The 11,137-nt window shown below is 43.7% G+C and overlaps 1 protein-coding gene across 1 annotated transcript; it reads left to right on the top strand.

The window, feature by feature from the left end:
* Window positions 1-91: 91 nt before the first annotated feature.
* Window positions 92-7,462, top strand: ANKRD60 (ankyrin repeat domain 60). Its single transcript, XM_042801265.1, has 3 exons — window positions 92-1,387; window positions 2,814-2,944; window positions 4,994-7,462. The coding sequence occupies exons 1-3, from the start codon at window positions 1,213-1,215 to the stop codon at window positions 5,192-5,194; spliced, it is 507 nt and encodes a 168-aa protein (XP_042657199.1). The 5' UTR covers window positions 92-1,212; the 3' UTR covers window positions 5,195-7,462.
* The last annotated feature ends 3,675 nt before the right edge of the window (window positions 7,463-11,137 follow it).

The following is an 11,137-nucleotide window of genomic DNA, read 5'->3' as shown; positions in this document are numbered from 1 at the left end:
CTTGTGGTAACTGACTTTTGTCATAGGTGGGATGTGAGTGTATTCTTTCAGTTAATGAATCATCTCCCTAGCGTGAGCACTGTCATCTGTCAAACCACAGTTGAGTGTGGAATTCATCATACGGTGTAGTAAAAATTCCATTAGATGTCCAGAGATTTGAAGTATCTCTTCCTGCACTTTTTCCTTGAAGTGAGCATGCCAAAAGTGCTTCAAAACTAAAATCATTGTGTCAGAACTGAAACTCTTAACAAGATGTATTTTAAATGAAGAGAACTTGTGTGTTCAGGGTGAGACTGGCATTCAGATCTTTATCTTAAAGCCTTCCCTCTCCAAACTTCAGCCTGGAAGGACATTCTGGACTGTTTCAGTGTGGTGTTGCTCTTGGACGTCCAACATTAATGGACCCTGTGCAGTTATTAGGTCTTGGGGAGGAGGAAAGAATAGGCGACACCTGGCTGGTTGGTTTTGTTTCCAGTTTCAGGAGTCTTCTATATCTTCTACTGCTGGAGTCACCCTTTTGGCTGTTTCAGACACTCACTGGCTGCTCCATCCTGTGCTCTAGAACTTCTGCCAACTGCTGCAAAAGAATACCTGAGCTCCCCTCTCTTTTCTCTGCAGGACTTTAGCTGATGCAAGTGATGAGAATAAACAGTCCCCACACCCCCCTGGTAAAGCTTACCCACGTGCTTTGAGTGAGGGCACAAGACCCCTGTGTGGTAAACTGGAAACACAAACAGCCATATAATCTTTTTATTACATGTTAGATGAAACGCATAGATTGAAATCTAGACCGCAGCAAAGAAAACAACAACATAAAACGCAGGCAACTTAGGGTATTTATTCGAGTTATACTTACTTGGAGAAACTAAGTAGTATGTCATCTTAGTGAAAAATCTAAAGATGGGCAGGAACAAGAACCTGTAACCCCTCTGGTGCATGACTTCCTGCGGTGCGCTCTGGTAAGTTCATAAAGGCTGTTCCATCGCACATGCAGACTAGTTCTGTGATGTCAGTTTATGCTGCTTGGATACTGTAATGTGCTTATGATACACAGGAAGATCTGTACTTGGAGGGCTTCAGTGTTAAAAGGGGAATGTGTAGGGGAAGGAGGAATTAATACCAGATCTAGACCCCTGCCCTTATAAAGATTCCAAGTTTTTTCTAAGAGGCAAGTCTCATGAACTCTTCCTCATCAGGAATCACTTCCTCACCATGCCGTCCTCGCCCCTGCGGACCTTTCGTGTCCAGCTCCATCTAGCTGAAACTAATGAGGTTTTTTCACTGCCTCAATGTCAGAATGACTTGACTGTGAAGAAGCTTAAGTCCCACTTAGAATTGTTGACTGGGATCCCCCTTCATTTCCAGCGGCTTCACTACCTGGATGAAGGTGAGAAGCTAACCTCTCGGATTCTTGGAGATTATTTGTAGTATCTCTTTACCTGTTAGTTATAGCTACGTTTAGGTCCTGGATGAAGTTCTGCTTTCCTCTTTTTACTGTACTGCACTTGGAATTTAGCTCTTGACTTAATGCTTAACTTTGCTTCCTACTCATTAAAAGTAACGGTCTAGTCAACAGAGTCTCTCTGGATTAGGGATTGCAAATACTGACATCTAAATTCCTGCTTAGCCTTGTCAACAGCCAATGCCAGTGCCTGGCTGGTTCACCTCAGCCCAGAACAGCTCTGCCAAGCCTCTGGTTGACCTCTTCACAGTTAAATTGTGTGGAGCCATGGGTTCTCCCATTACATCAGCTGTGTGTGGTGTTGGAGTACTCTGCAGGTAACAGAGACAGCCCCTGAAACTTGTTTAAACCTGCTAGTTAAAACAAAATAACTTCCTATTATCTGCTTTCTCAGATCAAACAAATGTGAATTAGAATAAAGACACCATGTATGTATGGATACATTTAAGTATGTGTCCTGGTTTGGGCTGAAATAGAGTTAATATTCCTTTTCAGGGACTAGATGAGTGCTGTGTTTTGGATTTAGCTTTGGGTTTGGTATGGGAAAAATACTGATAGCACACTGATGTTTTCAGCTGCTACCGAGACTGCAAGGACTCTCCGACTCCCCATGTCCTGCCCGTGCGCAAGGGCACAGGGAGCAGGGAGGGAGCACGGACAGAGCACCAGACCCAAATTGGCCAGTGAAATATTCCATATCATGGAATGTCATGCTCACTATATAAAGGAGGGGTGGTGGGGAAGGAGCTCTCTCTCTCTCGCTCGCTTCCGGGATTGCGATTGTGGGATCTTGGTATCTCGGGGTCGCTGGCCGGGAACGGGCTGGGGATTGGTCAGCGGGTGGGGAGCAATTACGCTGTACATTGCCTGTTTATATATTTCCTTTTTTTCGTATCATCATCATTATTCTCGTTTTATTACCATTATTAAACTGTTCTTATCTCAGCCTGTGAGTCTCCCTTCACCCCTCTAATTCCCTCCCCCGTTCCCAGGTGGCGAGGGGGAAAGGAGGGTGACCACCTGCAGTGGTTGGTTGCCGACCAGGCTCAAACCACGACAGGGTTTTTCCTACAGCCTTGTCACTTGCCATGTTAACTGCAGCGTGCTGTGGTTACAACCACCTTAGCCCAAGCACACTATGCTGTGGGCTTTTCTAGGCTGGGAGTGTGTCTGTGTATTCATAGCTTTAGCACGATGGGACCCGAGGTGACCTTGATGCATTATGGTAATAAAATCAGAGAACACCAGCATGGCTAAAAGAATTCAGTCACCATCTAACTTTTTTTTTAAAACTGGTTGTTCTGTTCTCTGAGGATACATTGACTTGCTTTTCTTTTCTAACTCCCTACAGTAGATCTGCCAGATGAGTCTACGTTTAAGGACAATGAGATTGTCCCTGGTGGAAGGATTATCATGCACATCTGGAGACAAGATGGCTGGGGGCATCTTGTGGCAGCTGCTGCAGAAGGAGAGACTGTGAAGGTTGATTCCATTACTTCTGTGAATGGGTGGGGTACTGGAAGTGGAAAAGCTAAAAGCTTTTTGCTGAAGGTCTAGGTACTCTTATAGAGCAAATGGTGGGGAAGTCTTTAATGGAAGAGACTTGCCATCGAAATTAAGTAGGTTAGTTGTACTGGCAACAGTTCACAATGAAAGTGGTAATTTCAAGGGAAGCTGGTAGTCCAGAACCAAGGAGTCAATCTCTAATGCAGTCTGTTCAATTTAGAAATAAGACTGCTTTTTGCTGTTACTAGTAAACAGCATATCCACTTGGAGTGCAAGTTCTTTTCATTGTTTTATAACTTTCTGTAGCACTGATGTGAGAATACTTTCAGATTACTTTTCTTGTTCCTGCTTATCCTGATGTCTGAAAAATGTTTGCATTTTTTTATTTAGCTGCCTGCCATTTTATTCTTCTGATGTGTTCTCAACAAAAGATACTTAATCCCAGTGTTTTTCATGTAGATAGGAGAAATTATACATAGCATTTAAACAGGGCCTTTTTCTTGAATATCTTAAAAAAATCATTAGGAGATTGGGATTATCTGTTCTTGGGTATTCTGGTGAGGCTGAGTGACTCGCCTGTTGTTATGGGAATCAGAGGCAGAAACTCTGTTTCACAGTCCATCCTCCTCTGGCCAGACTGACTCGAGAGTAAGAATGGGACTCAATACCCAACTACCAAAATCAAAAATCAGAAGGCATTTCCTTTCTCATCCACTTTATCTGGCTCTATCTTACAGACCGTCTTGAGTTTGCAATTCTGTCAAGTCTGATTAGTAAGAAAGCTTTGATTTTGATAGAAGAAATAGTTTCTGTGGTGCTTTGATAGAGGGCATGCTGCTTTCTTGATTTAGGACTGAAATGTTGTCTCAGCAGAAGCACAAGGTACTCAAGCTGATTTGTACTGTAAACCTTCAGGCCTGAACAGATGTGTTCATGAAATATCCTTTGGCACCTTTCGTAAAGAACCATTATCTGCATTGCCCTGGCCAAATTCCAAGCGGGCTAATCACATTCTGTTCCTCTGTGTTTCCCTCACCCCTGCAAATGGACACTGCAGGGTTCTTCGCTTACTTTCCTTAACTGTTGTGTAGTGTTGTGGTTCATTGGCAAGCAGCTGTTCTGCCCTGTGCCACAAATGGCTTGCATTTTCCTATTTGGTTTGGTTTTCCCCCCATGTTTTGAGTTTCCTGTGTATCAAAGATTCTTCCTACTCAGTGTAGAGCAAGAAATAGAAGGATGTGCCACAGAGACAAATGGTCTCCTTTGAAATTAAAGGTGTATTGTCAAAGAGCCCCACAAAAAGCTTGCTGACAGTTGATTTTTTCAAATGAAAGAAACCCTTCTTTTAAAGAAATAACGATACAGCTGTTCTAACAATGTGCTTCCACTTACTAGATGGAAAACCATGGTGCACTGTGGAAGATGTAGCCCAACATGGAAATGGTTTCTCAGGAAGAACAGCAGCATGAGGCACCTGAAAATTGTTCCTAAGAGGCTTCTCAGCAGCACTTTAGAACTGATGTGTTTGGATTTATTACCAAAAAAAGCTCCTTCTGGGAAAGAATGTGCTACCGGATTGTTTCCTGGGGCAGCTTAGGTTTACGAGTTGCCTGCTGGAATTGAGGCACAAAGTCTCATCTGCCTTCTAAGGAACCCAGACTAACATGGCCAGTGCTGTCTTTCTTCGTCCTCTTTCCCCAAAAGCTCAGGTCAGATTCCAACAAATTTAAGAGGAGGACAAGGGTCGCACAGAAACATTTTCTAGCAGATTGTGGTGCTTAATAACTACATACGAAAGGAAAATCCAAATTATTGTTCCCTCTAAGGAATGGCTATGAAAAAATATCATTAGGTAGTAGAGAATCAAGATGGGGCAGAAGAATAAGAAACAACCAGGTCTTATTTAGCCGATGATTTATGCAGTGTGCAAGCACCCCCTAAGTACACATATGAGACTTTGTTGATACCTAAAAGAATCAGGCTACACTTCTGAAAGAGACTAAAAGGTTTGTGTTTATTCTGCAGCTAGTCCATCTGGGAGTTACAGAGGACTTTGTGGGCACCACGCCATATGCAGAGTTACTGGGACCAGAGCAGAAGAAGGAATGGGTAGCACACCGAGCTTTCGTGGCACTGTTTATTGCCAGCCACAGAGGTCATGTTGAAACTGTCAAGTTTCTCCTGAGACACGGTAATATTCTTAAACCAATTCTTCTCTGGGTGTAACTGAGCAGCATACCACCTTCCTGCTTACCCAGGCCACAGAATTTTACCCAAATGGCCTCAGATATTTTGTATTTGAGGTGGAGAATGCATTCAGCACCTCAGTTCTGACGTACACTTGGAGACAACAAACACTTGCTAAGTGTAATGACTTTTGGTGTTAGAGAAATTCATATTGGAAAACAAGATTCTGATTTTTTACTTCCCTATCTGAGTCTCATTTATTTATGGCCCCTTTCTTATAAAAAATAACCATTTCTAGATAATCAGTCCTGTGCAGTGCTATATCAGACACTGAAATGCAAGAAGAGTTGTAAGTACTAGTTCTATGGCTCTGACATTTGGGCGCTTTTGTTGCTTTGCAGCTAAATAAGCCTTCTTTCCCCAGAAATCTGCATTTGCACAATGGACAGTCCTTTGGGTCAGCTGAGGTCACTTGATTGTCCTTAATGAAAGGACATTTGTTAGTGAAAGGACATTTGTTAACCGCTTTTTTTTATTCAGTCACTGAAAGCCAGCTCTGAGGAGGAAATCCCACCTTGTCTGACAGTGCTCCCTCCAGTCCAGGTTTGTGAGTCTGGCCCCCTCAAAGTTCGTTTCTGTTAAAGGATGTTGTCCTTTCCCTCTATGTGAGAGCTCCCAGTGCCAAAACATTGGCAATGCCAAATATTAGCAATGTTCCCCCAAACAGAACAAAGAATATCCAGTTGCTGTGTGTGAATTAAAGGCAGGAGCATATCTTCGCGAGACAGGTTTGTTAATTCCACTGATTAGACGTGACTAAAATAAACTGCATCTGTCTTCAGAAAAAGATTGTGCACTGTGGCCCGCAGGTGGCATTACCTCCTTTCGTATGCCTTGTCACGCTGGGCCTGTGTATGGTTCTTCGCAGGTGCGGATTTGCATTCCAGAACCCCGCTGGGAAGGACTGCCCTTCACAGCGCTGCTGTCGCGGGCCAGCGCGCCTGCATTGAGCTGCTCCTCAGCCACGGGGCACGACCTCTCAGCCCGGACGGCGAGGGACAAACGGCGCTGAGCCTTGCCCGGCAGTGGGGCCAGAGGCAGAGCGAACGCGCCATGGTTGGCTTCCAGCGGAGGAAGAGCCCCCCTGGCACTGTGCCACCCTCCAGCGCTGCGCGCCGGGCCTTGCGGCAGATGTCTGGTCCCACGTCCTAAAATACACACGGACTAACTCGGTTCTGGCAAATTTCAAGGGACGGGCAGTAACTTTCCCATAGACCAACGCTTCAAATATAGGTCACTGGGTGGGATTTGTAGGTTTTAGTTATGAAATAAACTCATGTTCTGGTGATGCTGCAGCTGAGATGACAACCAGCTTGACAGGACAGTTCTCAAACACGCTTTTAATTTGTAGCTTAAGTATTTACAATGCTGTTCCCTAGCCAAACTGGCCATTTAGTTAATATGTTTTGTAGGAAAGCTTGAGCCTGTCTGCAAGTTCTCTTTGGAATGCTCCTTGCTAGGGTAATTTCCTAATAGCTGGCACCAGACCAGGGCGATACAGTTTAATGGGTATTTCAGGGGACTGGAAATCCCTAGATCTTTAATCCAGTTCTGGCCCTGACTGACTTTATTGCCTCTGGCACATCAGTTAAGGGTTATTTTATAAGTAGGGCAGTTTGTCTGCCATGGGAGAGTGCAGGCAAAGTTGATGTGCATGTAAGTGGCTAATTATGATTGCCCAGTGCTTGCTTAGTGTCTCCAACATGTTAAGCCTCAGGGCTTTGAAGGTTGGGGTTTTCTGAAGCCACTGGTGGGGCAAAGTGACTTGCCCATCTGCTTTCAAAGTTTTGTAGTATCCCACATTCCTTAGACACTTTAAAAGTACTGCTGATGGTCTCTTTATGCCTCTGATGGTAGAAGGAAGCTGAGCTTCTGGTCGGTTTCCTGAGGGCTTATTAAGGACTTGGTGCTCAATTTTGAGCAGTTTTCATTGTTTTGCGTAAAGAGACATTTTTCCAAACAGCTTGGCATTTCTATTTAACCACAGAAGAGGTGGCTCTCAGTGGGAACTGAATGCTCCTGAGAACTTGGCCCACTGCCTTTTTGCTTGCAAAGACCCATGTGTAGCCAGGAGACTCTACAAATAACTAACTTTGAGTTTTTCTTGTTTCCTTGTGTCAAAGCATTTTCTTTAACTGATACCAGGATTGATTGCTACCTAAATATCCAGGTAATTAGTAAATTTTGGTCTCAATATTTAAGTTTGTGTTTCAGATCTGTGCCTGGGAGTAGCCATATCCATCCAGAACGTGATAAAAATCAGCATCTTGTTGTGCAGCATTGTCTTCTATGAATAGGTGAAATAAGGATCAGAAAGATGTTGGCTGTGAACTTGGATACCTTTAATTTATGTTCCTTAGGGGAGGGATTGTGGCTAATGATGTGAACTAAGAATTGACTTGAGTGCTCTGCTTCCAATTTGGCTTTGTGTGCACTGAATAAATGGAGGCAAGTTACACAGACCTAGTCCTGGAGCAAGGGTTGCAGAGCAGGACAGTGTACTACCCAAGCAAATGTACCTGATGTTTAAGAAAAAAAACAACAAAAAAACAAAACAAAAACAAAACAAAACAAAAAAAACAACAGGGGATCTGAATAATGTTCCCATATATGTTTCTTGTCAGATAGTCCCAGACAGAACTATGGAGGGTTGCTCTGGATAAGCACGGTAAGTGTGACATGGCAGGTATCCAGACATGTGGCTGCCTAGCTCAAAGATCGTTTAGTCTGTCCAGGGAATTGCTCGCAATCCTCAGCTTCCTGGAAGTAAGTCCCTAAGCCTACTTTCCATGTTAGTAAAGTTAAAATACTACCTGGAATGCTTTAAAAATGCAGCTGCATCCCCTATAAGCACTTGTCTGCCTCAGTCAGGGTGGAGGGTTGGATGGGTGCCTAGTCTGAAAGCAGGGCTTTGCGCCTGCCTTGGATGTTCCCTGCCACCGGACTGTGTGCTCTCATGAGAACAGTGTGTGTGAACCAGGAGTGGAGGCTGAGAAATGAAACCCACAGATTCAATCTCTAGAGCAATCCACTAAAAATACCCCTTTGTTTCAGCTTTCTTTTTTGTAAACTGAAAGAGCTTTGGGGTGATTGTTTTAGTTCGTTGATATTGCTTCCCTGGCCTTCAGTTTAAAAGTTTGCAACCTGAAGTGAAAATCCCAAGTTGCTGTTTTGAATGGCCTGAAGTTACACGCCAGGAGTGGGAAGGGGCTGCAGCCAGTAGGAGAGTGCACTCGGGCAGCGGGGCCTCCAGAGCTGGCTGCGGGACACGTGTGCCCTCTCGTCCTTGGGCCTGTGTCATGTTCACCATTCCTGCATGAAGAATAGCCCTCTGCTTTTCTTGAGCCACACCACCTCAGTTGCATCCAGTTGTGACGATAATTAACCCAGAGATTCCAAGGCAGCAGCCTTGTATTCCTTCTGAATTGGTAATTGTACTTAAAGTCTCTCCAATCTAAGATGATAAATACCTCTTATCTTTCAATTCCTTATTTTAATCAAGTAATAAAGCAAGGTTCAGAGCTTCAGGCTGCAGCAAGTGCCGCTTCTGAAGCCAGTTACTAGGAGTCCAGAGGACACATAGCAATGCCTACACATGCTGACATCAGTCTGAATAAATGATCACAGAATGCTTCCAGTTTGAGGGGACGCTTTCGTGGTATCATTTAAAGAAAGTTCACTTGAATAGGTTTTATGCTGATTGTTAATTCCATGTGACTTAAATATATAGCTATTTAATAACTGCTTAGGAGAATTGAGAGGATCACACATTTTATCAAAGGGATGAGTAGACAAGATATAAAAAGATGGTGCTTCTGGTATTTTGCTGAGCAGCTGAATATTGCAAGCAGGATTATACAGAAAAGTCCTTAGAAATCCTTTATTCTTTCTTTCTATTGTCTGTCTAGACTGTCTAATCTGTACCCAAACTTCTAGAAATGGGGGGAGGATTTGTAGTTGCCTTCAGACAGTGTGCAGCATGCTGCATATCTGAGAAAGAACAGGAAGTGTCATTTGGAGAGAACTGGGTAACCTCAGGACAAGGATGTGAGGAATGGCAGGAAATTTTGTACTATGTTATTATGTAGTCAGGGACAAATATGAAATATTTTTTGCTGGAAGCTGGAGACTCATCCTTTGGAAAGAACAGAAGTCACCAATGTGTTGCAGCTGGGAGATGTTTTTGTGTGTACCCATCCAAAATTTTATTGGGACAAATTAGTATAGAATTAATGTCTGGGTGAGAGAAGCCCTGGAACAATGTGTGCTGTTCTGGTTAGGTGAGAAAGGTGAACTCAAGCTAGACGAGACCCCTCAATTAATCAGGGGAAAGGGAAGAGTTCCTCTTCCTGAGAGAGCCAGGAGAGTGGGGCACAGCTTTCTGTGGTCCCAACAGAAAGGACCATACAAGGACAGTATTGCTCTTTATCAAAGATGATAAATGCCAGGGAGGTAAATAAGATATTTACACCAGGGGAAACTTCTGGGATAACAAGACCAGAAATCAGAATATGTTTTGCAGCTCTCGTTAGGGAGGAGTAGGGCAAAGACCTAACCAAATATGTGTGCCTTTAAGAACACTGGTGGCAGCGCTGTGGGATGCTGATTTTATTTGTTGCAACATTGTATTTGTTGTTTAAGGTTTCTATTCCAAAGATTAAAAATTGGATGTAGACAAAGCAGATAATATTGCCTGTGTTAAAGTAACCAGCTGTGCTGTAGTGTGCACCAGAAATAAACATCAGGGGAGCCAGCAGACCGAGATGCAGAGCCCAGAAAGAAATGTGACTGTTGAAGAGATTGAGGCTCTGGATTCCTGAAATCCATGCTTAGCTCTGCCACTGATTCAGATGCAATCTTGAGAACTTGATTTCTGTCTTGCATAGTATCAGGAATCCCTGCAAATGTTGTTTCTCTATTGCACTGGTGTGCAAAAGTCTGTTTCTAGAAGGGATGCTGTAATAACAATCTTTGCAAAGAAAGGGAACAAACAGGCAAACGAGATCTGTGCATTTTGCATTGCAACCGTTTTTTTCTCTTCTCTATGCTACAGCACAGGGAAAGGATCAGACTCCAGAAGACTTTAGTGAGAGCTTGTTAATGATCTTTGGGTTCCTCAGATAAAGAAACAGGGAGATCATTAGGGAGAAGAAAATGCACAAAAAATGTCTTGAGTCTAATTATGCCCAGGGCAGGACCAGTGTCACAACTGTCTCCTAATATTAAGAAATCCAAAGCAACTCTCTTGGAAGGACTGTGGTTCCCCTGGATGCAAAAGGCAGTAACTTAAGTAAAGATGACAAGCACAGGAATAATTCATCACACTTTATCATTATCAGCTTCCCCCCCTTTCCTTGCCTGGGCTGACTCCCAGTATTGCTTATTGCTCACAGCTGACTGCTGTTTCCCCAGAGCCTTGAGAAAACGAAGGCTCAGCAAGCCTTGAAAGAGTGACTGCTGCTATTGAGAAATAGTCACTGTAGCCAGGGAGAGCCTTGGAGGTCTCTGAACTGTCACCTTTCATGCTTTCAAACATTAAATGCTCCTCAACCCTCTCCCCTTTCTCTAGAAATGCTTCTAATTTCACCTGAGTTACACCCCAAACTTGCTTATGTTTACTTAGTTCCTCTGAGTGCCTCCCACATGGATGCTGCAGGAGAGGCTTGGTGCTGTTGTCAGAAGTGAGATGCTGTGAGGAATGCCTAGAGGTGAACGGATGGCTCTATAAAGGAGTAGAAGTATAGCAGAGTTTGTTTGTAGGATTAATTTTCAGGAATCTTGCTGCTTCATATACCAGGGCCCCCAGGTAAATGATATGTCTCCCTGGACCAAGAGCTGTGCTTCGCTTTAGGCAGCAGACAAGCCTCTCCCTCTACTCCCAGTTTATAGCCCTGAAACTTCTTTGGTATTAAAGTTTCTTTC

Source organism: Tyto alba, unplaced genomic scaffold (assembly GCF_018691265.1).
Source record: "Tyto alba isolate M040663 unplaced genomic scaffold, T.alba_DEE_v4.0 Super-Scaffold_33, whole genome shotgun sequence".
NCBI classification, from domain to species: domain Eukaryota; kingdom Metazoa; phylum Chordata; class Aves; order Strigiformes; family Tytonidae; genus Tyto; species Tyto alba.
This window is presented reverse-complemented; position numbering and strand designations above follow the sequence as displayed.

What these genes read in the sequence shown, in the direction of transcription:
- ANKRD60 (XM_042801265.1), top strand. Translation starts at nt 1,213, where the DNA reads ATGCCGTCCTCGCCCCTGCGGACCTTTCGTGTCCAGCTCCATCTAGCT. An exon ending in GCTTCACTACCTGGATGAAG is followed by an intron (nt 1,388 to 2,813) that starts GTGAGAAGCTAA and finishes AACTCCCTACAG; the next exon opens with TAGATCTGCCAGATGAGTCT. An exon ending in CAGAAGGAGAGACTGTGAAG is followed by an intron (nt 2,945 to 4,993) that starts GTTGATTCCATT and finishes TTTATTCTGCAG; the next exon opens with CTAGTCCATCTGGGAGTTAC.